Genomic DNA, 27,406 nt, shown 5'->3' on the forward strand with positions numbered 1-27,406 from the left:
CTCAAGTTACCATCAGAAAAGCACTAGAAAAGCTGAAATAGCAAAAGGATATACTCACAAGAAAATGTTCTGCATTCAGTCCTTGCTCTATTCCCCTGTCAGCAGACTATTATCATTAGCTATTCCTCTATTTCATAACATTTGATTAAATTATCATGATTAATGGAATTTTAAGGAACACGTTGGTTTGTATTAACCCTCATAAATGTTTCTACTTTCTTCCTTCCCAATTCTTGTCTTTCAATTTAATTTTTTTCTCTTGGCTCATTTCTCATTTTTTTTCCAGTCATGTCTGCCCTTAAACACAGGAACAGTTTACCATGGATTTTTATGGCAGATTAAAAACTGAGGAATCCCTATTCCTTAAACATTTAATTAATGTAAAAATTATCTGAAAACCTATGAGGATTAAAAAAAAAAAAGCCAAGCCAAAATGTAGATTACCTTCATTGCAATCATAATTTGGGGCCAATAAACATTTTTTTCAAAAATCACTGCAGAGATATAGCCTGCAAAGTTCTGGAGGGGAGAGAGCAAACTACCCAACACAGCTTTTATTTAACAGAAACCACATGGTCACCATTTTAGTGCTTGAACTTCAGTGTTAAAAAGGGAGAAAACCAACTGAAAAAGGGAGAAAACCAACCACTTTGGACCAACAGTGGTTGAAGAGCAAGACTTCAGCATAAAGCATATACCTTGTTAGTGTACTTGATCTCTTCCTTCAGTTACACATTAATAACTTCCTCTTAAAGTAAGAGCACTATATACGCGTGCACACAGAGCACTCTTCTTGTATCCTTCCCCTCCATCCTAAATCCCAGGAAACATGGATAGTATTTAAAGGTGAATCTGGCAGAAAAGTATACTTCTTACTAACTGACTGTGCTAGTAAAAAAAATATCTGAGGAGGGAAAAAACCTAAACAGGTCAGCACAGTAACCAGTTGTAGAGGCTTACCAATACTTGGGGAAGGAATCTTTGAAGAATACCGAAGTATTTAAAACATTAGCTCAGTTTTCTGGTTACTGTGAGGACAGAGAGGAATTTTTACCCAAAATATGATCACAAAAGAGATAAATATGGGGCTTGAATATCACCACACTTTGAAAGAAAAAACCCAACAAAACAGAACCCACGCAATGGGTTATCCTCCTGTCATAAAGAAATTACTACACTTATACTTATTTAAAGACTTAAAACCAATGTTTATCCATTCGAATTGTATTTATTTAATTACACTGTAACGCAAATAAGTTAGGTCCATATAAACTCCGTTTTGTTATATGTACAACCTATGTCATTAGCAAGCTGATTGTGCCAGCTGGTCTAAGTGTCGGCCTCATCCTCTGGAATGTTCGTATCTTCAGACACTCTCTGTTCATCCGCTGGTTCTAGAACAGGACCACCACATCCTTCATCCCCAAAGTAGACTGAAAGGGGAGGGGGGGAGGGAAACGAAAGTCAGATTTGCAGCACGTAGTTATCTTTAAATTGATATTTGTAAAACACAATTCTGAAAGAACAGCTCTATAAATGTACAGGATAAATGATAAGCTCCAAAATAATGAAATAAAGCCATTAATTCAAAATTTAAGCCTACAGAGCACAAATATGTGCTCGGGAAAATAAGTGCCTGTAAACTTCAGATTAGCCCAAACATCTGCTTCTGGTATCTATGTACATATATTCTGGTATGAAATACATATTTTACTCAGTGGACCAAGATAAAAAGTCTCAAACTGCTAGCGAAGCTAAACATAGAAAAACATAGAAACACTGTCAGCAAGCAAACAACTGCAGCAACTTAGTTCTTAAGACAACTGAAGATTCTACCAAAATTGAAACACGAACTTGCCACTTTTTCCCACATGCTTTCTACTGTTTCTACTGAGTCACTGAATCCTAAAAATGGGATTTCCATTCACTGTAACTATGTGAAGCTAGAAGAGTTAATGTGTGATTTTGAAAACAATACAGTCCAATCTGTTTTAGGAATACCTGGTCCTGCATAGTAATCAAAAGTATTTCAAGAAAAATTGAAGAGTCACCCTTTCTTCATAACTTTATTTAGTTTGATCCATAGAAGCCCTTCAATAAAACTCAAATACCACTAGAACGTAAGCATTACTAATGCCATGATATGTTGCACTAACAAAAAGTCCCACAAGAAAAGGGCAACATGAACAAATGCACTTTGCTTCATGACAGTGACTAATATTGAAGGATGTAGGCCTTTATTTCATGCAGCTTTTATGTAGCTCTAGTACTCATTTGCAAAGGCCAAATGAGATTAGGTTGTGTTTTAAATTCGTGCTAGAAAGCTGGTAAGTTACTCCTCAGTGCAGAAACTTGCACAGACTAGCTCTACAACAGATTGTCAGAAGGGCAGCTGCCACTCAAAAGGTACAGGAAGTTCCATATATTAAAAGCCATGTCAGATTAAGAGAAAGGCCCTCCCAAGAAGTAGAGCTTTGCTGACTTGTCATCTGGATTTCAAAATAAACAAGAACCACAACACTAAAAAAAAAGGATGAACTCAATATTCACAACTGTTGTGCAGAGACAACACCCAAACCAGTAACTATCTGCACTGGGTTTGTAAATACATGCAGAACCAATACATACCTCCAGATAGTTGGCTCAGGCATTCCAGGATCTGCACCTCTTTTAAAACCTGAAGTGAAACATACATTACATACATATATATAAAAATATGTATGTGCAAACTCCTACTTAGATCACTATATAATTATTCCAGCCCATTAAATTGCAATAAGAAAAAACTGCTTAATAGAGAACTATGATTCATGCAGTTGTGCACTAACATGAATAAAAACTGTACATTCTTATCAGGGTTAGGAAGCAGAGAAAATAAACACAAGTGTACTTTTTTTAAGTCTTACCTGCATCTTCATCTGACTTAAAATTCAGGATCAACTACCTGTGAGATCAAGGAAGTTATCTACCCTGAGGAGCAAGACACAGCTTTACACACACAAAGACACAGATTGTAGATGATGTTCAGAAAGCAGCCTAGCAAGGCTCTACCAACAGAAACGCCTATACCTGGTATAAGCGAGCACCTTGAGGCCTAACAGGCAACATTCTGCAATGACATCTGATGCAGAACTTAAAAGCAGTTTCTCAGTAACAATTCACTCAATTTAGGATGACACAATTCTAAATGTTAAATCAATGAAACCTCCAATCTTCTATTTTGACTGGCATTTTTTTGAAAAGCTACATAGTACTAAAGCTTGCAAACAAACAAGATGTTTGTCAATCTACTAACACCCAGGAAAATGAAAGTTAATTACAAAGAGTTCGCCCCGGCTAATTACTCAAATACCAACTGACTAAAGTACACGAATGCTGGAGAAGCAACTAAGGGTTAATATATGAAGTATCTTTGCTCTCTGGACTGTAAATTAAAAATCTTGAAGGAGAATCACACAATTCAGGCACTGTTCAACACACTCCCTCCTACATGGGCTATCCAGAAGTGGATAAATTATGAAAAGTATATTATTTCCCTTATTTACAGAAAATAAATAATTTATGTCACCTTGCCCGAAACACAGGCCACAGAGGTTAATGGGAAAACTTCCATTAACTTCACAGGCACAGGAAAAGCTCTCTGAAGATAATCTTGCATGATTTGAGACTATCAAATACCCTGATACAAGTTGTTTAGTTGCCATACTGTCCAGCAACACAGCTTTAAAATTCATAACGTCGTATTACAAGTCACACTCTCTGTGTGTGTGAATGTTTCTGGCTCCTTTCCCTCCATTCCCATTATTTTTAAATAAGCAAACCAGGTTTAACAAAACTGCACTGATCTAATTTATCAACTTAAAACCAGGGCAGCCACTTCAAAGCAAGTTTAAAAAAATACAACAAAAAACCCCCAATGACCTATAATTGCACATTCACGTACCAGGCTCCCTTGTACAGCCCTGGAGCATCCCATCCTGAGCTAGAAAGCCTTTCAGAGGAAATTAAAAGCTCAAATTTGCTGAACATGTCCTTGCCTACGTTTAGTTTAGCATGTATTTCTTCTACACAGGGATCAATAAAAAAACTGCCCTTCAATCAGCGACACTAACTACCGTGTAGCCTCTTCCCCTTCCACTGCGTCACACCTTCCCTCCCAGATTCAAAGGTAATCTCAGCATAGAAGAGGTTCTTTCAATCCTATAGGCTTTGAATGCATGCCACCTCCAAATGTCTATGGCAAGCAAAGGCGGCACCTACACATCCCCTTCCCATCTGCTTATACTTAATGTCCTTTCATTACTGCAGACAAATTTATAAGAAGGCAATGCAGACATGGAACGGCACACTTATTTTCCGGAGGTATGAACCTGAACTACTACAACTCGAGTTTCTCACTGCTACATAGCAAAATTGTACTAGGCAGACTGACATTAGTGCAACTGTAAATACAGTAAGAGGGCTTTGTATAACTTGAAGTTTATACAGTAAGTATTAAGTATTTAATGCCCTCTGATGTCACTCAGAACAAAGAGCATCTTTCCCATATCCACAGATACTGTCTTGAAAGCAAAATCAAAACAAAACTTCAGCAACAGCAAAATTAGGTCACGAAACACTGCTGAAATTCCCACCCAATACTTATAAATTTAAATAAATTATAAACTAAAAGTGGAAACGCAATTAAAGTTTAAACCTAATAATGCCAATTAGTTTTTTTCCATAGTTTTTGAAGTGACTTCTTTTTCTTGTAGTTTTTGTTAAAGCACTTCTGCAACAGTTGAAGAGACCAACTTTTCCCTGATTGTTATCTACGAACAATTAAAGCCCTTCAAACTGGACACTGCATTCCCCTCAATTAATCAAAAGAACCTATCAGATTTGACTGTAAACACATTAAGCTCCCGGCTCTCCTTCATGTTTGTGTTCCACACAGAGATGCCTGCCTGGTTTAGCTACTTTTCCCAAAAGGCCCAACTCAGTTTGGGCAGAAAGTAAGCCAGATGAATTGCAGGGATCAGCCTTTCTGGGGCGCCCTGTCATAAAAGAAGTGAACAAAAGTGTCAGGCCTATGGCACATTGCCTATCTTAAGTGGGTCAGGCTCTTTAATAAGGACAGCTGATGGCACACAGCCCTAACTCAGCAGGAGAACTACCATGTGGTAGTGACACCTGCCCAGTCCCATGACAGGAGCAAGTGAAATACATCCTGGGCACCAGGCACGACATCAAGGCATCCCCTGAATGTTCCACTGCAATTTGGAAACAGGAGTCCCATTTTGGGTGGGACAGAGACCATAACCTGTACATTATGCTGGAAATTCAACCTTAGCCAGAGGCTGGCAACCCCCTCAGTGCCATGAATCAGCTCTCCCATCACTTGGCAGCTTTTTCCTCCCTGTGCACACAACACAGTCTCGCCTACTGAAGCAGCTGGTCACTGACACAGGTTAAATCACAGCTCCGACTGCTGTTTGGCCACTTGGTACATGCTCTGCCTGCTCCCCTGAGGGGCCCTCCCGTCACTGGACACACACAGATCAGAAACAGCCTCCAGGGAGGAAAAGGAGCAGAAAACTCTTTATTACAGAATCACAGACCTTTTAGGGTTGGATCTCTGGTGATTGTTTAGTTCAACCTCCTTGCCAAGGTAGGGTCACCTAGCGCACATTACACAGGAATGTGTCCAGGTGGGTTTTGAATGTCTCCAGAGAGGGAGACTCCATGACCTCCTTGTGCAGCCTGTTCCAGTGCTCTGCCATCCTAAACATACAAAAGTTCCACCCTCATGAGAGGTGAAATTTCTTGCATTTTAGTTTATGGCCACTGCTCCTTGTCCTGTCACGGGGCACCACTGGAAAGAGTTTGGCACCGTCCTCTTGGCATCTCCCTTTGAGATATTTATATGCGTTAATGAGATTCCTTCTCAGTCTTCTCTTGTCTAGACTACATAGGCCCAGCTCCTGCAGCCTCTCCTCGTAAGAGGGACCAGATCCCTCATCATTTTCGTAGCCCTCTGCTGGACCCTCTCCAGTAGATCCTTGTCTTTCCCGTACTAAGGAGCCCAGAACTCCGGACGTGGCCTCACTGGGGCCGAGCAGAGGGGGAGGATCACCTCCCTCGACCCGCTGGCCACACTCTTCTTCTTTATAAGGAAAGGAATAAAAAGAAACGCACAACAAAAACACCACCCAACACGAAGCCTCACTGCCCCGCAGCTCTGCCAAGGGCAACCCCGGCCCTGCCCCTCTGCACATGCGCGGCCATGGCCGCGGGGCCCGGGCAGCGGGGCGGTCCTGCCCCGTCGGGCCCTTCCTCGCCCCCGCCGCTCCCCGGCGGACGGCAGCGCCTGGACGGGCCAGGGGGAGGAGAGCGGCGAGCGGAGCCACCCAGGCACCCCCGCCCTGGCTCCGGCCCCCACCCCGGTCATGGCCGCCGAGCACCCCCCGCGCGGCCCCCGCCCGCCTGGCACTGACCGAGGTAGAGCACCACGGGGATGAAGCCCCAGCGAATGGCGAACTGGCCGCCCTTGAAGAGCTGCTGTAACCGCTGCTTGGCCTCCTTGCTAAGCTTCGGCATCCCGGCGGCGGGGCAGAGAGGAGGGGGAGGAAGAGGAGGAGCTCAGCCGATATCGTAACGGCGCCGTGCGCTGGGCGGGACCCATGGCGGGGCTGCGGGGCGGGCACCAGGCACGGCGGGGACCAGGCACGGCGCTGCCCGAGGAAGGGCGAGGAAATGGCGGCCGGGGTCTGCCTGCGCCCGCCGGCTGGTCCCGCCCGCGTGTCATTGCCACAAGCAGAGGGACTGGAGTCGGGGGTGGCCCACCAGGGTCGGGCAGCTGGGAGGGGGGTCTGCAAACGCTGTGGGTCTTCTTCGTCTGCCTTAGGTCCTGCAGGAGTCATGTTTGTGTTCCTTCCCCGCAGCTCTCGAGGTGTACGCGCCCGCGCCGCCTCTGGAGGGTGGGAAGTGCCTTTGGTAAGTGAAAGGTACAGGCGAAGTGTAGAGTAAAGTATTTCTGGGTGAAACTGGAAATGCTTCTCCATGAAGCTCTCCATGAAACTGTGTCAAGCAGAGGTTTAAGTTGGATATTAGGGAAAGATTCTTCACCCAGAGGGTGGTTGGGTGCTGGCACAGGCTCCCTAGGGAAGTGGTCACAGCACCAAGCCTGACAAGAGTTTAAGAAGTGTTTGGACAATACTCTCTGGCACATGGTGTCCCATGGTGACTCTTGGTGACCCATGCAGGACCAGGAGTTGGATTTTGATGATCCTTATTGGTTCCTTCCAGCTCTGGGTGTTTTGTGATCTTTAATACCAGGCTGCACAATGTGTTCAGTTTATGAACAAGAGTTCAGGGAATGAAAGCTTGACTAGAAATATAGGGAGAGACCTAATATCTAAAAACTGCTGGTAGAGCATGTTGGCCTTGTCCTTGCAACCTCACAGCCTGTATAAGCACTGAGGCACTTTTTTAACAGATAAATGAGTAGTCTCTGCCGAACGCGTGTAGTGCAAGAGGCACATTCATTTGTCAGTAATGCCTTGTCATACTCAAAACAGAACTCAAACTATTGAACCTGCTTTTCTTAGTCTTGCAAAGGAAGAGAAGTGGTTGCTGCAGAAACCTATTTTCCAGCAGTTTGTATTAAATTGGTTTTCCTTTGTAGGTTAGGCCAAGTAAGATCAGTTTCCACACTGTGGTTACTGTTACAGCTTGTTCTTTCTAAACATACAAAACCAACTGTTCATTACAGCCCACAGCTTGTTAATGATCTCTTACAAAATAGTGCAATAGAATGCCACCCACTGTAGTGGAATTAAATTCAAAAGGTATTTTTCCTTAAACTTCCTGTAGTTTTAGTGTAAGTGGGATTCAGAAGGTCAAATGTACTAATCAGCTGATCCAAAGGGTTAAAAAGCTCTGTCTCCTTTGAGAATTGGTTTAACTGTGTCACATGTGACACTGTATAATCTTATTGTGGATGTTCTTGAGAAAGGGTGTTCACCAAAATGTGCCACATGTGCCAGCTCTTTCTCTTCTTCACTTCGTGCATTAAGTCGAGGAATAATTTTCAGAGCACAGAAACTTAGTAGCTCTCATTTCTCTTGTCTGCCAATTTGAATGTTAGACTAAAAGCTTGTGGGTTATTTCCTTGATTTAACCGTAGAAGCCAGGAAATGAATATTTCTTTGCCAGTTTTCTTGCAAACAAAATCAGTGCTGTGGCCTATAAGAGCACAAGGGGGTGTGCAAATAAACCAGTGTTGGTTCTGTATAGCTACCGGTTTAGATTTACATGATTTTACGTACTGAGGCTGTGAAAGAATATCTGTAAACTAAGACAAGTGACTGGAGAACAGCACTTTTTCCATCATAACACACATCCATAGTCCCATACTGTCCAAAGTATCATATTTGTAGTAAAAAAACCCAACCAAACAAAACCACAAAACGTCCACAACAAAACAAAAAACTGCAAAGCATGCAAAGAGTAAATAGTTGTACTGACTCCAGAAGTTTTTTTTGGCTCCTGTGGCACCTAGGATGCTAAAGGGTCGAAGAGCTTGGCAGTCCTTTGATGAACTGTTGACTCAGCCAAAGGGGGAAGAGAGCAGCAGTCATCCTTCCTGCAAGTTCGTGAGACAGTGCTATTCAAATAATTGAAATAATGAAAATTAACCCTTAAAACAAAGATTCATATGATGGGGCATGAAAAAATTAGCTGTTTTGAAGGGATAAGTAGTACCCAAAGAAATGGATACTGTAATTGATAGAGGAGGCTTTGCTCAGAGAAGACAGAAGTAAGATGATGTAGGTGTGCTGTGGGTATTACTCCATGTTTGTAGTGTATTGTGGTAACCCTTTCATGAAGGATTTTGATTTTATTTGATTTTTCTTTTATGGCTGATAATGAAGACAAACCCACTTGGAATGGTATATCCATTAAATAAGAACAAGAGCCCCAATTGCTGGAATGAAAAAGAAAATTAGTAATACCATATGTGTTGAAAGATTTTTGTTACAAAAAATCTCTTTGAATTTCTTTTAGCCTCGTAGTTTCGTGTGATCAGCAATAACAATAAAATCAGAAATAAAATTGCAGAGGTTTTAACAGGGACAACAAGAATATGAATGCATGCTGTTTTACTAACTCAATTAGCAGTAATTCCACATTTGCTGTGTTTTCACAGCAAATAAATACCACTAACACACATTGTAAAATGGCCAAATATTTCCATTTTTATGGGTAAATTAGAGAACTGAGATTCTTGGAGACATGACTGAATAACTCTTAGTGTCTGTCTCAGGATTGGGGAAGTAATGTCACTTGGTCAGATGGCTGTAACATGTCGTTTTGGTTTTGAGTGCAAAGGGTACCTTTCAGGTTAAAGAATTTCAGACCTCTAAAGCTTTATCTCAATACACCAGAAAGTAAAGCCATGCAATAGTACGTGCAACTCAGAAGGCTGATGAAGGAGACGAAGTGCATTGAAGTCTGTGAAAAATCACTGTAAACTCGACATAGGAAATCCCTGCAAACTTCCATTATGTGCTTACCACTCTCACTTCTGAGATTTTTCCCCTCACTTTACTGACAAGAAACTGCATTAAATTCATCTTCTTGGGATGAAAGTTTGAGTTTGACTCTGTTTAGGAGGAACTTAGATTTCAAAGACGCTATGGTAGATATTTCATACTTGAGGATTACACCATAAATCAGTATAAATAACACAAGAACATAAGGAAGAGGTCATTAATGGATTTCCATTCCAGGCTGAATCTTTACCATGTCAATAAAAATGGTAGCATATTATGACTAGGCATTCTGTTTCACTTCATTATTATAATTAGGCTCTCTATTTTTGTTGTGCCCTACTAATGATGTTCCTTCTATTCAATTTTAATATTCCTATTTATTTAGTCTAATAAATCCCAGCTCCTCTGCAGAACCACTGGTCTGGGAAATGTTCCTTGTCATGTCACAAAGGCAAGAGGACGTATTTTGAAAACATGCTTGGAATGCAGAGCTGTATTGCATATAAAAATTTTCTGTCCAAATTTGAATCTTTTCCACGTGAATTGCTGTATGATACTTGTTGGATGTACCCTGGTCGCTGTCTGATATGGCATATTTCCAAGAAAAGTGATATTGTCAGATGCTGTGTTGGTTTTGGCAGGGGTAGAGTTAATTTTCTTCACTGTGGCTGGTATGGGGCTGTGTTTTGGATTTGTGCTGAACACAGGGTTGATAACAGAGATGTTTTTGGTTTTGCTGGGCAGTGCTTACACAGAGTCAAGGCCTTTTCTGCTTTTCATACTGCCACGCTGGCAAGAAAGTTGGGGGTGCATGGCAGGTTGGGAGGAGACAGCTGGGACAGGTGACCTGAACTGACTGAAGAGATATTCCATACCATGGAATCGTGCTCAGTATATAAAGTAGAAGGAAGAAGAAGGAAAGGGGGCACATTTGGAGTGATGACATTTGTCTTCCCAAGTCACCATTACCTGTAACAAGGCCCTGCTCTCCTGGAGATGGCTGAACACCATGGGAAGCAGTGAATTTATTCCTTGTTTTCCTTTGCTTGTGTGCAGAGCTTTTGCCTTCCCTATTAAACTGTCTTTATCTCAACCCATGAGTTTTCCAGCTTTTACCTTCCAATTGGGAGAGTGAGTGAGCAGCTGTGTGGGGCTTGGCTACTGGCTAGGGTGAAACCACAACAGATGGTTATCTAGAAAATTAGTAGAATTATCAGAGTGGTAGGAACAAGAGGGAAAGTGTAGTGAGTTTGTATATTCAATACAGTAACTGTACAATTTATTTATTTAAAAATAAACCAAAACTGAGTGGAGTCGAGTTACAATCATTACTTTTCATTACAGCTTCCGAGGCCAGGGAAGAAGGAACAGCAATCTGAGGTGAGACAGCAAAGAACCTCATCCAGTGCTTTTAGAGACCTCTGACAAGAACTGTTGATGTGCTTAAAAATTGAATATTACCTGCTGCAAAACTTTACTGTTCTTTGAAGCGTGGCTTTCCCATTCTCCCCATCTTCATTTAACAATGAAAATTGTGTTACACTTAAAGATACTGCTACCTTTTACCATATCTAAAAACACCACAGTTCTTAAATGCATGTTTTTATGATTGCACTACTTGGCCAAGGATGAAAACAATAATCTGATTCTTTACATGCTTGATACGCAAAAATGATGAATGAAAGGATTTTCTGAGGCCAAAACGAATATATATATATTTACTCATTCTCTGTTTTTAAATTAAGCTCTTTTTTTAGCATCTGAACAGTGAACACTTCAGTAACTCTAGGAGGATTTTCCTCTAAAGATATTTGAATGTAAACCTTTTCTTTGTCAACAGATCTCAAGTAGATTTTTGTTGCATAAGAATATGTTGTTTTAACAGCACACGTCCATAAAGACTTCAAAGGACTTAAAAAATGTTTATTTTAGGCAAATTTTTACTATGATTGAAACAAGATGAGGAAAACAATGAATATATTCTGATTTTCAAAACAGTCTTTGCTTTGTATACTTGCCTTTGTACAAATTCTGACCTTAGTGAATTGTATTATGGTGAAACAACCATGAAACTGAGAATGTAAGTCTTTGCAATCAGTTGGCAGCATTGCACATGAAAGTGAAATATTTCTCTCTGATATAGAACATAGAATTTGAGATTTGAAAAATAGTAGTTATAAGTTGTAGTCTGCTTTCTCTCTTCTGTGAATAGTGTAATAGTCTTTCTTAACATCCAAATACAAAAAATAAATATGCTGCTGAAACAACTTTTACTAGCAATGAAGTATTTGAAAATGCAACTGAATGATGCACAGCATTTGCTTCACTGATTTACAGTAATGCTTTTGGATGCACTCTTTCAGATTTTACAAGATAAATGCAACAGCAAGAAGTTACTAACAACGTTGGTTATAAGCAAAGAGAAAACAGGTAGTAAAGCAAAAAGAAGAACCTCAAAGTTATAATATGCCAGGTGATTGTGAAACATGTCTATGCGTTTTCTGCCAAAGTGCTTGTTCTGGCTTTTGTGTTCAGTCACTGTTAAATTATATAGTGTTTCAGTTACTGTGTATATCCCTAAGTATCCTTTTTTATTGTTACTGATGCCTTAAGCCCCTAATGGTTTTTTTATTTTTCTAATATTTGTAAGACTTGTAAGTTTTATAAGTAGTGGAAGTAGGTTTTAAAAGCAGAAACCCTTCCCTTCTTTGTCCCTTGTCCCTTTCCCTGTAGCACCCTTGTTTACACATTCCTTAACCCTCTTACCCCATTCTATCCTCCCTATATCACTCATAGCCCCAAATCTAATTAGGGGCCTTAAGCCATTAGGGGCTTAAGGCATCATTACCTCCAAAACAAGAAGGGTGTTTGTTAAAATTGATATTTTTTAAAGTATAAATTAAAATTTAATTTAGCATGTCTTTAATTTAAATAGAATTTAAAGCACAGCATAGTCTAGATTTTAGTGTTGTCATTATAATAGTTTTTAACAACTTGTAATAAAAATTATAGAGTTCGGAGCTTAATAGGAAATGTAAAAATATCTGAATTTTCAGATCTTGAATAAGATTTGCCAGTCAATGAAGTAAATCTGTCATGTATATGTACAAATGGAATAACTCATAGTGTATTTAAATGTTGAATGAATTAGTTAGGTAAATGTAGTGAATGTAGGTATTAATTTATCTTCATTGTGCACTTTGTGTGAATTCACTTCAGAAACTTAAGGACAGAGCATTTGTCATATTCCTAATTCAGCATGGCCTAACCATGACCAACAAGGTGAGGGGCAGTTCACACCTCCTCTGGCCAAGCTCCATAAGAATGCGCTGCATGAGCTGCCTACTCAAGGTGACACTCCAGCAAGAGCTGCCATTCAGAACTTGGAAACCCAACCAATATGGATAAAAGTATCAGCAGTAATGTGTGTCTTTAGTTTTTGCTTTTCCGTAGTTCAGATTTCACTGAAAATTCTTTAGGACCTTCAGCACATGGAAGATTAGAATCAGTAATTTAATATTATAATGAAGACTAATTAAGGCCTTTCCAAGATACCAGAAGGTGATCAAGGGAAGCTCTCTTCTTCCTTTGCAAGTCTAGTCTGGTGCTATCAGATTAAATGAAGCACGACTCATGGTTAATGAAGTTTTTACTATTCTATTAAAATAAAATTTAGTCTCTTAAAATGCTTCCCTTTCATACACAATTTCTGTCCATACTTTGTCTATTTTAGCATAATCATAGCCCATATTTAGCCCAGAAAAATGTTTTTAGATTTTACTAATTTCAAAACATTGTCAAGTAGACACACAAGTGTATCTTCTCTATGTATTGACAGCCTCATTCACATGCCTATAAGTTCATCTAAGACTCTTTTCACTTATGCACAGAAAACAAATGACCTTTCAGGGAAATACCTATCAGTGTTTTAATCAATGCTGCTGCTTTTTGGTTAGGATTATTAAAAATCTCAAACATTAATCTCCTATAAGTGCAGAACGACAGTCATTTTAGATACTGGTTTCTTTGCAGTCCGGTCGATTTGTAGGAGTACATACTGGAATGATTAATGAGATATCAGTAGCTTTTTGCATAGCTTCCTACCTAAAGCAAATAAAATAAAAGTTAACAAACAAACAAAAACCCCAAACCAGCAAGGGCAAATTAGTTGTTCTGCCTTATAAAGTCTGTTAGGCGCACTTGGCACAGGCTGAGTCTGACCCTGATTTCCAAGCACGTGAACGGCCAAAATAAAATGCCGTTTCTGTAATACTGTTTTCCCCTTTTTTTAAAAGTGTATATTAGGCACACATCTGAAGAAACAATATTTTACTCCTTTATTTTAAGTTTAGGTAGCAGTCACAAGAGATTAGATGCTGTTAAGTGTAATGAAGCATGAAGATTACAAGATAAATGAACCAGAGGGTTTTCAGCTCGATAACATCATTCAGCACATAATGATACAGATTTTGTATTTCAGACACAAATGTCACATTGGGGTTGAAATCATGCTAGATGAATCTGTGTGAGTAAGTATAACTAAGATAATTCCCCACACCCCAATTACCTTCCTATTTTAAATATAGAAAGGAAAATGAGTCCCCCTGAATTGAGAGATGAGTTATTTGTGTGTAGTATTTGTGATGGCAAATTCTTTCTAAAATAAACACAGTAATAAAAATTCTTCTTCTTTCCTTTCATATTTTAAGGGGACAGGCTACTTCTGGTGACAGAGTATTAGACTTAGACTGATCCTGGTCTCTTAGGGGATTAGTATTTGACTAGTGCATACAGCACTATATATTAGAGTCATTAATTGTGTCATAGCAAAATATTTTTCTGCAACTTTTCTGTTAAATTTCTTTAAAGCCACATGCAGCATGTTACTTTCCATGTTGTATATTAGTTCCAACAACTCTAATATGAATGATATGCTGGTGGGCTTTTGAAAATCTGAAGGACATGAATCTGCCAGGGAGCCTAGATGGGACTTTTAAAAAACAAAATTAAAAATAATTTAACTACTATTAAAAAGTATAAAAAAATGCTATCAGCCTCTATTAATTTAGTTCTTCCACTTCATTACAGAAAGACACCTTTGATCCAAAATGTATTAGCAGTGTTCTGTTAAAGCCAGCAGAGGGCAGACTTGAATTGGAAACTCTTTTTGCTACTTCAGTTACTTGAACGTAAAATATCAGATAGTCCCTTGAGCTCAAAGCTGATCACAGTCTCATTGCTTCTCTACTACTCTAATTACACTTGTGCTGGATAAAAGCTTCTTTGCAGTTGCTGTTTGACAAAATGAGTGTTTTGCGAATGTTTAAATAAAGATGCTAATATGAGAGTGAATCAGTCAGTGGATTAGCAGCTGTGTTTTACTCACCAGGGATAATTCACACTGCTTAATCATTAACCCATGTATATCTTTAAATGATTTTTAAAAGCTAGTGAATATCAATATCCTCATTTTACAGATGAAGAAACTGAGGAATAGAAGTTTGCAAGTTACTTATCTGGGTGACTTACAGAAACAAGAACAAAATCCAGATTTCTGATCCAGCACTTTGCACACATGAACTATGACATTTCTAACTCTTGCAAACTCTTACAGAAATGATTGATAGCAGCCCAAATCGCTGAGACTGAGGAGCTTACACCGATGAAATAGCAGACAACTGACAGTGAGGCTGTAGATCTTGAGAAGAATATTCTCCCCAAGATGTGTGGTGATCAGATCAGATGGCTAAAATCAGTTTTAAGAATAGTATTTTATTATTAAAACGAGTACCTTGCATTTTTAGATATCTTTGTCATTCACTAAGTTAAGTTGTAGCCTTTCAAAAACCTTTATGGTAGCCTATTACTGCCTCTAACTCTATGTTCAACATTTTTAAGGTCTGCGTGAAGGTTTGTAAAAATAAATTACAAAGGAGTCCACTTTAAGTTTCTTGGTGATTTCTCCTTGTACCTTGTGTAATTTTACACTTCACAAAGAGCTGACACCTCCTAATAGTCATCATTTTCCATAATTCACAGAAGCCCGAATATGCAGTTATCTCAAAAGGGAAAAGATTAAGTTGCTTTTCTGCAGAACATAAACTGTCCTCAAAATAACGACTAATTGAAGGCATTTGTTTACAGACTTGTTTTATAGTCAGCCACTGGATCCCTTAGCTCAAGAAGAAGGAAGAAAGATAATGATTCAATTAACTAAAACTGCTGCTTTGAAAAATGTGTTTTCCAGTGTAAAACTTATTTTATTCATCCCTAATTATATATTGCTGAAAACTGTTAACTGTGATTAAGGAAAAATAAGTCTGAGGTTTTGAGAGCATGGCAGGTTTTTCCTACTGTAAGCTCCACAATGATCTTTTCCTATACTAATCCTAGATGGTGTATATTTTCCTTTGTTTCTACCCAACTTTCCTTTTTATTTGTAATATATGTGTGAAATGTTATAAAAATTAGTGCTTTAAGAGCAGTTAAGATATTACCACCTCAAAACCACATCATTGTTACATACAGTTGTATTTGTTTTGCTGAGTAGGTTCCAGCTCAGTTGCAGAAGAAGTTACAGATAATGCAAAAACACTGTCTTAGAGCAGCAGCTGTTGCTATAGGCAGATTGGCCAAAAGCCTGTCCCTATATTTCTTTACATGGAAGCAAAGGGATAGATGTATGTATTGTCTGAATAGAGAAAATGATGTTGTTGTATGCCTGTGACAAAAAATACAATAGTATTTTTTTTGAAAAGTATACTTATTTATGGATTTAAAAAAATTGGAATATGCCATATATTAAACTTGTATTTGATCAAGATCAGTTGTTCTGGTAATGTTCCTTCAGAGATGAGAGTTTTAGTGACAGGGTAAAGATACTTCTACATCTGTGGAATTTAAAGCCTGCTACTGTCAAGTTGCCAGGACCCTTAAATGTCTTTCTCTCTTTTAGTAAATCAAAAATGTTTATACTTACTGTCACAAGTAGTAGAAGAATACCAACAATTGCTTCTGTGTTTAGAATTCTGTGGAGTCTGCTACCTGTGAGCAGACTCTGCTTAAATTCTCTGAAACTACTAATTGCTAACCTCATTCTTGACATACTTCAGCCTCCAACAGCCTGCTGAAACTTCTGTTACACCTTCTGGGAATCTATCTATAGTAATTTCTTTCTCTCCCCACATGGCTCCAAGCCAGAAATATATCCATTTGCACAAATGCTTCTTAACCTTGCTCACAGTTTTTTAATTTTTTTTTTCTTTCTGCTTCTCTGGTTGCTGGATGCTTTTCTAGTAAATTCAGTACTTGCCATGTTTGCTGTGTAATGGACTGGTGGTTACAATGCATTTTCTAAACTACTGTTTGTTTCAGTTTTAGTGCACTGAATAAAATTATTTCTCTGTTGTCATTTTATGGGCATCTTACTGTAACATAGTCCAGGCTGGATGGAGCTCTGAGCAGCCTGGTCTAGTGAAAAGTGTCCCTCCTCATGGAATGAGATCATCTTTAAGATCTCTTCCAACCCAGGCCATTCTATGACTCTGTGTACATGTGTCTAGATACACAATATATGTATATAAACGTATACAGTATAGAACTGTAGGTTTATCAGAATTAATTGAAAATGAGCCAGCTTGGCTATCAATACCAACACCATTACTGAGGATACATGTATAGACACATAGAGCAAACCTCAGCTGCAGCTGGGAAGTTGTCAGTGTTTCAGCTACCTAGAACCACCTAGGCAAATATTTGACATTAGAAAATTAGGAGCATTTTGATTGGAGTGATTAGGTTGATACATAGCAGTTCTATTGCAGAAGCAGGAACAGATAGTCTGGAATTTTCTGACTCCAGTTTTCACAACGAATTAAATACGTTTTTCATGTACTTCCTGTACAATTGTGATGAATGCTACACCAGAGTCCAGTCCAAGCTCTGAAAAAGCCAGAAAGTGTGTGGTGACAAAAATAGTCACATAACATGGTTCCATGGCTGCATGCTTGATTGAGAACAAGGATTCTGCATTAAGATTGTACATAGGGCAGCGTGTGGCATCTCTTACTATGTTCTTCTGTGGGGTCTTAACCACATTTAACTTCCATTTTCAATTAGATCTCAACACTAGGAAATAAAAACACAAATTGTAGCTTGTGCAGAATTTGGTTTATCTCCGACTTTGATAAATCCAGCCTTGCAGCTTCCAGTCCCTGGGGTGTCCAAATACCTGTCCCTAGAAGACATTGCTCTGCATTAGAACTCATAAACTGTTAGATCAGTGAAGTGCTGTTTTCTTTCAGGTATTGTATCATGAATCTGCACTTTTTCTCTGCCCTTAAGGCAGCTGGAGTTTTCAGGCTATCCCATTTGACTGCATCTGTGTCACAAGGCACTGACATCAGAAACACATCTTAGCCCCGGTATCTCAAATGAATCTGGTTACAGAAAGAGCAAGATTACTAAAAGAATGGATTTTAAGATTTTACTTCCAAAGAATAATGAGAAGCAAAAAAAAAAGGCTAAAAGCCAGGAACATGCAAACTCCTGCTGGTCAGTTTTCAGTTGATCAACTTTGGCTTTTAATGACTACCTGCAAAGACTAATTATTGACTTCACTGAGCTACCCTACATTTCAAAGTGTCTAATGCTGTCATGTAGTTGCACACTATAACACTGACTGCTAAATGCAGACTCACCCTTGACTTCATACCCAGCACTGGTCAGGACTAGCAAACCTCAGCTTCAAGATTTAGGGTAAAGTACTGTCTCCTGTCAGCAGTAACCTATCACATTGGTGGGCACAAGTGAAAAGATACTAAACCAGGAATGGTTTGGTTTTCTCCTACTAACCATAAATTTAGAGCATTAACTTCATGACATCAGTGAGAGCTCTGTGTTCAAATCCTCCAGCACATGTAATGGGAAATACAGACTATCAGTTTTCCATTTACTATTTTGGCAGGCATAATTTTGTTATTTTTCAAGCTGTTTATATTGGCCACCTCAGTGTTTTAGTTAATTTCACACATATTTCAGCATTTCAAGAAATCTGTGCTTCAGCAGACATGGGGGATGTTGTGTGTGTCCCCCCCCAAATTTTAGAGTTTCTTTCACTGAGCCTGGTATATATTAAGATTTACAAGCTTAATTTACATTTCAACAGAGCATTCACCTGTGTCCTGTCAAAGACTCCATGGGGCAGTAAATTATATATTTTAGAGAGATTATGAATTCTAATAAAAGGGCATCAGGAATGTCCAAAAGAGGTGTAGAGATGTGTAACAGCACAGTGAAGGCTGGTATGAATGAAGTGTAGATAGAAGTTCGTGAAAGCATCAGCAGGAAGAGCAGAACAGAGGGTTAAAAGGATGGACTCTTGTTAACACAGAAAACCATTCCCAGCAGAAAAGTAAGGAATTGTTCTGTTTATGTCAAGGCCAAAGACCTGCACTTCGAAAACAGATGACCTGTCAGCAAAAGACCTATCCTGACCCCAGGGGGATGGTAACAAGGCTGCAGCATCAGATACGCTTTACCTTTCCTGTTAGCCTGTCCAGAAAACATGTGTTGAAAACAAGATAAAACAGGCAATGGGCAGCAACCTGGCCTGTCATTTATGGAGAACAAAGTAAACAGGACTCTGAGGTGAAAGATGACCATATACCACCTGATGTCTCCTAAGGGGAATGAAAGATCTGTCCAGAAAGCAGTTTGTTGTCCCTAGTCAAGGGCTTGTAGTGAGGGCTTGGCAGTGGGCACCCCTGTTCCTTTGTGTCAAACTCGAGTGATCCTGGCCAGGCCACTGGGACTCTATGTTTTGGTGCTCCTGAATATACAAGTGTCAGAGAATTAAATTTATAGGAGAATGAGTGTGAGTGCATAAAACCAACTTGCTTAAAGATTTTGTAAATAAATACCTTCTCCCCTTTCATAAGATCTCACACTGAACTTTCTCACACTGATTCAGCAATTTCCCATTGTTACATGAATGAACAGTCATTCATGTTGAGAATCATATCCTAACTCCCCCACAGACAGAGGGACAGAGATGCTCATGACTTGCTCTAACTCTTGCATTCCTTCCTAGATGTGGCATAATAACAAACTGTATGTCACTTTATCTACAAGTATATAGATGATCATTTCCTCCCACTGTTTTTCCAAATGCTTGGTTTGCTCAACCCAGAGGGACTTAGTACAGCATTTCATGACATGGAATTGAAGCTTCTCTGAGGGAAATCCATGCACTACTGGAGTAAAATAATCATAGAATGATAGCTGAGTAATTGTTGATAAAGAACAAATTACTCCATGGAAAGCCACATGAAAAATAAAGGGTTGGAGAGAAAGTGAAGGAGGAAGGGTGAAAAAGTCTACTTTAAGTTCTAAAACAATAAAAATGAGGAAATACAAGGTTGATATGGACTTGGCCATCATCACACTGTGACTCAAAGTTGGTAGAATGCTTGAATAATGCCTTCCAACACCCCACACTACTCTGGATCCATAGTGCCAGAGAAGGAGACTCTTAGAAGGGCTCAGTTACAATGAGGCTGAGCTGTAGCATGCAGAAATGGAGATTTGGTTCATGATGGTGTTCGCATATCAACCTCTGTAAATGACAGGATTAGGGCAACAGACTGCACTGCCTTTTGCACTTTCCAGTAAAAATCTGGTGGAGAAATAAATATCCTTGTCCTTGCCTTTTACCATAGCAGCATTAAAAGAACCTACAATATGTGCATCTATTTAGCTGGTCAGCCAGATGTCAGTGAGGCTCAAAGTCCTCATGTTAACTACCACAAAAGCCTTTTCTCAGAGGACTAGTCAGATATTACATGGGAGCTGGCTGTATTTGATCTTAGATCAGAAAAAGAGCTTAGATGTTTGTTCTGGCACAATTATATGTTTATTCTTTCAAATTTAGTTTGGACTTTTGCAGAAAGTAGGAAGTCTACTGGTAACTCACCAGCCAGTTGGCTTCTGCTGTCCCCAGAGGTGACCATGAACTGGTCTTTCTAAATGTATTGAGAATGTTACACTTGCTAATTTAGCGAGGACTGGTGTTGTGCTCATCTCTGTGTAACAGACTCCCTCAACAACTGAAAGAAAGGAGGGCAGATGCTATAAGGGATTGTTGCTCCTTAGAGATCAATGCCTTGCAATGCTAATCAGAGGCCTGGTAAGTGTGAAAGCTTTGAGAAACTAAGTTTGTGTTCAAACACTCAAATGTTTTTATTATTGGCATTCACAAACTGGATTTTCTACCCAAGTAAGATGCCTCAAATCCAGCACAATCTCATAATTGTCTTCTCTGCAGTGCCTCTAGATTTACAGAGCTCAAGAGCAGAAATTTGCTCAGTATTTTCTTCTCTTACAGTTGATGTTAGAAGGCTTGCCAAGCTTCTGCCTTCATATCTGTTTGGCACTCAAATCAAAAAAAGGAGCATTGGGGATGGGGAAAGCCTGGTTTGCTAAGAACTGTATCTGCCAGACAATAAACTACGTATTTGGGGGGGGGAAAGTGATGTGCAAAAGTGTGTTTAAACCCAATTTGCTCCCTCCCACAGCTGGACCATTTGTCACTTGGGTAGGTGACCTGAGGAGTGCTCTCAGTCATGTTGGCTACCAAGAGCTGATAGAGGCAGGAGAAGACCTGACTGCAAGATGTCCAGCCTAACCTGTAGTGATAACAAATGCTGGTCCACTGGAGGTGCTCAGGACTTCTATGCTATATCTGATCCCTCACAGCTTATCACATCAACTTTTGACTTGCCAGGCAAGACAGGTCATAGCAGCCCAGCACAATGAATAATCCACTTTCTAGATCATCTTCAAGGATAAAGAGTCTTAATTCAGGCATTACTAAATTACAGAACTCTAAAATTACGCTACTGAAGTTCAATTAAGCTGTGAAAGCAACCAAGCACCAGGTACTGACAGTAGTACAGCCATGCCACAAAAACCCATTTTCAGTTCTGCGCAAGGCTGCAGCATCCATAGTAGGCAGCAAGGCAATAACCAGAAGCTCAAAGGAAAAGGTGCATGAGCCACAAATTTAGGAAGCTCTCATCCAGCTGCCTAACAGCTCTGTTTTGAAGACATCACAGAAGCATTTTTCTTAAAAAATAAAGAAGCTTATTGGACAAACCCTATCATCATCCCAAAAAGACCCATGAACCTGCCCGCATAAGACCATGGCCCAGGCATCACTTGCAAATGAAGTTCAGGCTATCAAATCTCCGAAAATATGAGGCACATGCTGACTAAAAGGCTTGGAATGTTACTCCAGCTACAGAGGTAAGGGGTGGTCTATCATCTGCTGGTAGCTACATGTTAAATACAGTTTTGGTTAACTGCTTGCAAGAGACAAATCTGAGGGAAGCTACCAAAAGACAAGCACATCTAAGAATTGTCTTGTGAAGTTTACGTGACAGTGACACAAAAACAGTCATGGGCAGATCTTTGACCACGAGGGCCAGAATCCAGCTACATGGACAGTCATCTTTGGGAGCTGTCATAGGCAGGGACACCTTCCACCAGACCAGGTTACTCGAAGTCCCATCCAACCTGACAGATTCTTTCCTTTTATATATTTTATATGGAATACATAGATGAACACTGGCGAAGACACATACCAGTGTTTCTGACACAATTTCCTCGTGAAGTCCCATTTAGGAACAGAGCATTTTAAAATGCTAGCATTTCTGTGCAAAAGAAGTTCATGCTCCCTTCCAGCCCTGTATAGATGGTGAGTGTTTCTTAGATTGCGAGGTCTGCAATTATGGAATAAATGCCTTGACACTGTAACTATAAAATACCTTTAATTAGTGGGATCAGCTCCCTTCCTCTAGAAGAGGGTATGCACTACTGTCAAAACCTCTGGTTTGTTCTCACTCACCTCAGGGCAGCTAACAGTTAACACAGAGGAAAAGTGTTTTAGTTAACACAGAGGAAAAGTGAAAAGTCTGATGAACACTGATAGGAGACCATATTATCTAAAAATGTGCAGTCCATCATGCAACAAGAACTAAAAAATTCCGTTTTTCTCAAGCTGTGACACTGTGATGTCTGTGTAGGCTCTCAGTGGTATTATTGCCTTCGTGTCTTTTTTACCTGTTCACCTGGGATGTTCCATCCCTCCTTCACAGGAATCATAAATGGTAGTTGTTCCTTATGCAGAAGGATTCCTTATGTCTTTGTTCTCTGTCACTGCAACTTCCTAGTAAGCCTACAAACAGCTCGATAGAGGCAGCCACCACTAACCCAAGAACAGCTCTCAGGAAGAGCTTGTACCCACGGAAGCCTGTGAAAGATACGTACGTTGCAAAATACCATCTGAGTAAAAGGGAAAAAGGGGAATGGTGTTTTTGTTTCTGCCTGACAAAGCAGATCCATACCATAACTAGACAGAAAAATGCAGGAAGTGGGATGTATGAACACTTACATTTTCAACTCAAATGCCAACATTTCTGGGCATGCTGCCCCAAACAGTCTGGTGTTTGAGTAGATATCAGCTCTTGGATAGATTTCTGTACTTTCAGAAGTAAAAGTGCCTCTCAGAAATGCCATTCATCTTGGCCTACTGGAACAGGGAGCCCCAGAATGATACTTACCTGTTTTTCTGCTCATGTCTTCCTATGAGGGCAAGGTGAGGGGGAGCAACCCAAGGCTCAGTCAAATTGGAGAGGGCTCTTATGCCATAGAGGCAGACATGGCTGATATACCATTTGAGCAGCCACCGTATGACTGAAACATGAGCTCCAGAGATGCTCCAAAACCAGAGCCACAGCACCAAATATGTAGCACCAAGCAGAGCAAGCCACTACAGAAATCTCAGAGCTTGTGTGTTGAAAGCTCTGGTTCTGTGAGGTTTCTCAATGCTGGCCTGGAAAAACAAATTTGAAAGCCACTGACTTTTAAGTAATAATCTGCATGCAAGCAATGCTTATTTATGAAGCCATATACCTAAAAAAGGAAGGTTCATGTAGGGTCAATAAAAACACAGTCTAAGATGAAGGAGGACATTATGGTCTCATGAGCATCCACACCACCACTCTTACTGAATTCAGAAGTCAAGGTGTTTGCTGATAGAAAACAGAATATCCACCTTCATTCCAGGTAAGTGGAAATATTGTGAAAGGATGCTGAAGCCTCCCGTGAAGTGCTGTGAATAGTTTCAGAAGAGAGCAATACTATATCTGATGTATTCAAATCAGATCATGCTGTGCTCTCCTTTTGGAGCAAATCTTTCTGGTTGCAGCTGTCATGAGTGACATTAAGGGCTCTGGTCTAAATGGACAAAGCATTAACTACCCTTTAATCTTCCTTTAATTTTTTATCCATGCTTTGGAGTCCTCGGTGTAAGTTACTACAAATGTTTAGGCAGATACAGAAGTCCTTGTTTTTCAGACACAGGTGGATAAATAAATAAGCAGCATGCCTTCTCATAGTTGAAGGTAGCTGGATGCTTTCTCACCTTCAAACAACTAAATGTTGTAAAGACTCAATTCCCCTTTTCAACATGTTTCTCACATTTTTACTAAGTTAATAGGGAATAAAAAAGGTTAAACACATGCAATCTAATAAACTGGATTAGCAGTGGTTTTCCTGGCATCACAAAACTACATATGTTTTCATCCAATGTCCAATATTGAGCTACCTGAAGCAGAAGGGAAGACACAATGGATCTGTGTTGGGAAGTGCCTCCCTTTCACTATTAGCCTCATTAGCTTCATTAAGCCACCTTCTCCACCATGCTGTATTTGCCCTTCATACCACATACATACTGTTACATTCAGCTTGATCTTCACAGATGAAAAGTGTTTACACAGGGAAAAGTTAGAGGAATATCTGGCAATATATTCTAGCATATATTCCTTATTATCCTTTCTTAATTGCAGTAACTGTGCCACTATCTCCAGTTCCCAGTGACTGCTTTACTACACCAAACAGCCAGCCTCTGAGATCTAAGGCTTTGTTTTCATTCCCACACTCATTTGTGGTATCTGCACCTACACAGACCTGTCCTTGGGCCTGAAGGAGAGGGGAGGTAGAGGACTGATTTCTATGGGACACTAAATTCAAAACCACACTTGGTTTCTAAGCAGTATTTTAAAGCAGGAACAACTACTTTTGGGAAAAGAGGTCCTTTAGACAATTCTGTATTTTAATGGACAACCAAAGCTGCTATAGATTAAAAGTAGCCAATTTCCAGATACCTGGGGACATTAAATCAGTTCTACTTAGCTTCAAGAAGTCTACAGAAAAATTGCACTTTGCAACGTCTTTCTCAGTAACTCTGTGCCTGCTCCTAGGAGATATTTCTGCCACTTCATCTATTTTATTTTGGTTTTAAGTCCAAAGAAGGACAATGAAGCTGGTGAGGGGTGCAGAACACAAGACTTATGAGGAGTGGCTGAGGGAGTTTGGGGTGTTTAGCCTGGAGAAAAGGAAGCTGAGGGAGGATCTTATAATTCTCTACAGCAAAGGTGGGGGTCAGTCTCTCAGGTAACAAGTGACAGGACAAGAGTAAATGGCCTCAAGTTGTGTCTGGGAAGGTTTATATTAGATATTAGAAAACATTTTTTCCCTAAAATGGTTGTCAAACACTAAAACAAGCTGCCTAGGGAAGTGGTGGAGTCACCATCCCGGGAGGTCTTTAAAAGATGTGTAGATGTGGCACTTGGGAACATGGTTTAATGGTGGGCTTGGCAGTGTTAGATTAATGACTGGATTTGATGATCTTAAAGATCCTTTCCAACCTCAATGATTCTATGATTTTTTACATCTATTTACAATACATAGCAATAATTTAAAAAATCACAGACTGATACAACACACTAAATGTATGTTAGATTCTGGTAGGATATATGGCCTGATTTTAGTTCCCACACTTTGAATGAAGATTAGTTTTATGCAACACTAAAACCAGTCTCCCCTCTGTAAGGCATTTAGCACAGGGGTAGAGCAACTTTCAGCTCTACCAGTGTAGTGATCAATAACATGACACAGTACTGTCATGCCAGAGCAAGTGACATATGGCCATGTAGCTGCACATTATAATTAACCACTGATTAACAACAGAAAGAGGATAGACTGTTACATTCAATTAACTTGCCTTCCTTTCAGCTGACAAGCAGCTGAGTGTTGAACACTTAATATACTTTTTGCAAATTTCCTTCTCTGCAAGTATTATAATTGCTGTAATTAGCACAGATCAACTATGACAGCAAAACTCTCATTTCATCTATACAATGCAGTACCTTATAAAAAGTTAGGGTTTATCTGTTTTATTAATTAGCTAACCAGTATTTCTTCTTTATCACATGTTCTCATGGAGTTCCATGTAGTTTTTTCAGATAATTCAGTCAGCATCTATATAACCCTACAGGAAAAGAAAATTTTCCCAAGAAATATGAATTGGGATAAGTGCAGTTGACAACAGACACGTGCACATCTACTAAGAGGTACTGTAGTGTCTGAAAAGCGATGCAGGTGTTTCACATTCGTTGTTGAATGAAAGTTGGTATATTCTCTCATGCTGTTTCCTTTCCCATGGACTGTATTTTAGTCCATAGAAAAAAGGCTGCCAAGGCACTTTGAACCTCCTTTTTGACTTTCCTCTGTTTTCCATATGGTGGCCTGCTGTCATAGGTGCTTGGTGTTTCATTTGACTTGACATTTTGATTTGCCTGTCAGAATAGTGCAGAGATTAGAAGAGGTGACTGGCAAGGTTAGAGAGGAGTTTATGCTAGCTAGTAACTTGCCCACTGAGCAGATATTGAGAGATTTGAGCAAATGTGGTCAAGTCAGATCACACTTCTGACAGAAGGACCCATAGAGTGACTTCAGGACTGTAGCCCTGCTGTGCTTCATGTCATCCATCCAAGCAATGAAAGCTGCACAGAAAAAGGTTAATTCAAGTACTTTGTATAGCACAGTCAAATAAACCACTGGGAGACTTCCATTACATTTCCTCAAGGAAATGTTATCTGCTGTGATAACTGAAAGGAGATCAGACACTGACCTTGTGAGTCACCAGATTGTTCTTCTTGGCATAAGGAGTCTATTCAGACAATGTACTGTGGCACGTAAAGGAACTTGGGGGGGTCACCGCCGTGCCTGCGGGGGAATGATGCACAGCTCAGGCTGTGCACTGCCCAGGATGCCTGACCTTCCACTGTCATTTCAGAGAAGAAGGGGTGACACTGACCACAGGAACACCACCTTTAGCCTTCGTCCTTGTACTGACTGGCCATGGGGTGGCAATGTCAATCTTCTGGAAAATACTTTCTTACACTTGCTTGCCTCAGCTCCCACTCCTGTTCCTCCCCCTGTGTGCTTCTTCCCTTGTTCTGTTTTTATAGGTAAGGAATCTGTACTCATATTTTAATCTCCTTTGAAAAAGCTGAATTCAGCTTTTTATTCTAGCAATAGTTCACCACGAAGACATTCTGACCCCTGTAGCCGGTAGGTTCTCTTCTGCTCCCTCTCCTTTCGGTTCCTTACAGGTGCTCAAGTACATTCTTTAAGGGAATTCTACATTCAAGTCACACAAGATTCCTCCTCTTCTTAAGGTGGCAAATGCCAGATACTCTGTCCTTCAGCTAAAGTTTCTTTGAGCATTTGGTTTTTTGCTTTCCAAAAAATACCAGTCACACATTTCTTGACACCAAAGCATGACAAAAAAACATCAATGCTTAAATCTATGTAGGAGAGTGCAGACACCACTGCTGCCCACAAACGTTCTTCTAGTCCTGTGTAGGGTTACTTCAGAATTAAATTTCCTTTTTTTGTTACTGTGGTAGTTCCAGCACTCAGGTTCCTCTCTAAGAAGGAGGCAGAGGCAGGGAAGGGGCAGAATG

The 27,406-nt window shown here is 39.9% G+C and overlaps 1 protein-coding gene, 2 long non-coding RNA genes and 1 other non-coding gene across 7 annotated transcripts; 2 read left to right on the plus strand and 2 right to left on the minus strand.

The window, feature by feature from the left end:
- Positions 1–1,208: 1,208 nt before the first annotated feature.
- Positions 1,209–6,668, minus strand: TOMM7 (translocase of outer mitochondrial membrane 7). The gene is made up of 3 exons (XM_027639361.1): positions 6,477–6,668; positions 2,629–2,677; positions 1,209–1,433 (listed from the first exon to the last, which is right to left on the minus strand). Exons 1-3 carry the CDS (start codon positions 6,577–6,579, stop codon positions 1,418–1,420), a joined length of 168 nt encoding a protein of 55 aa, XP_027495162.1. The 5' UTR covers positions 6,580–6,668; the 3' UTR covers positions 1,209–1,417.
- Positions 5,612–16,952, plus strand: LOC113945317. 4 transcript variants are annotated; one of them, XR_003527039.1, is made up of 6 exons: positions 5,628–6,480; positions 6,924–6,975; positions 10,881–10,916; positions 11,900–12,009; positions 14,017–14,065; positions 15,681–16,952. It is a non-coding gene; the product is annotated as an uncharacterized LOC113945317 (long non-coding RNA). The 4 variants fall into 4 exon arrangements; XR_003527037.1 differs by lacking the exon at positions 15,681–16,952 and adding an exon at positions 14,625–14,888; XR_003527040.1 differs by lacking the exons at positions 14,017–14,065; positions 15,681–16,952 and having other exon boundaries at positions 5,612–5,650; positions 11,900–11,975.
- Positions 10,108–26,762, minus strand: LOC113945318. The gene is made up of 3 exons (XR_003527041.1): positions 26,751–26,762; positions 12,303–12,308; positions 10,108–10,383 (listed from the first exon to the last, which is right to left on the minus strand). It is a non-coding gene; the product is annotated as an uncharacterized LOC113945318 (long non-coding RNA).
- Positions 11,156–11,236, plus strand: LOC113945424. Its single transcript, XR_003527082.1, has one exon. It is a non-coding gene; the product is annotated as a small nucleolar RNA SNORD93 (small nucleolar RNA).
- Positions 26,763–27,406: the final 644 nt, after the last annotated feature.

The sequence above is a fragment of the Corapipo altera genome, unplaced genomic scaffold (assembly GCF_003945725.1).
Source record: "Corapipo altera isolate COAL_440 unplaced genomic scaffold, ASM394572v1 44, whole genome shotgun sequence".
In the NCBI taxonomy this organism is placed as follows: Eukaryota; Metazoa; Chordata; class Aves; order Passeriformes; family Pipridae; genus Corapipo; species Corapipo altera.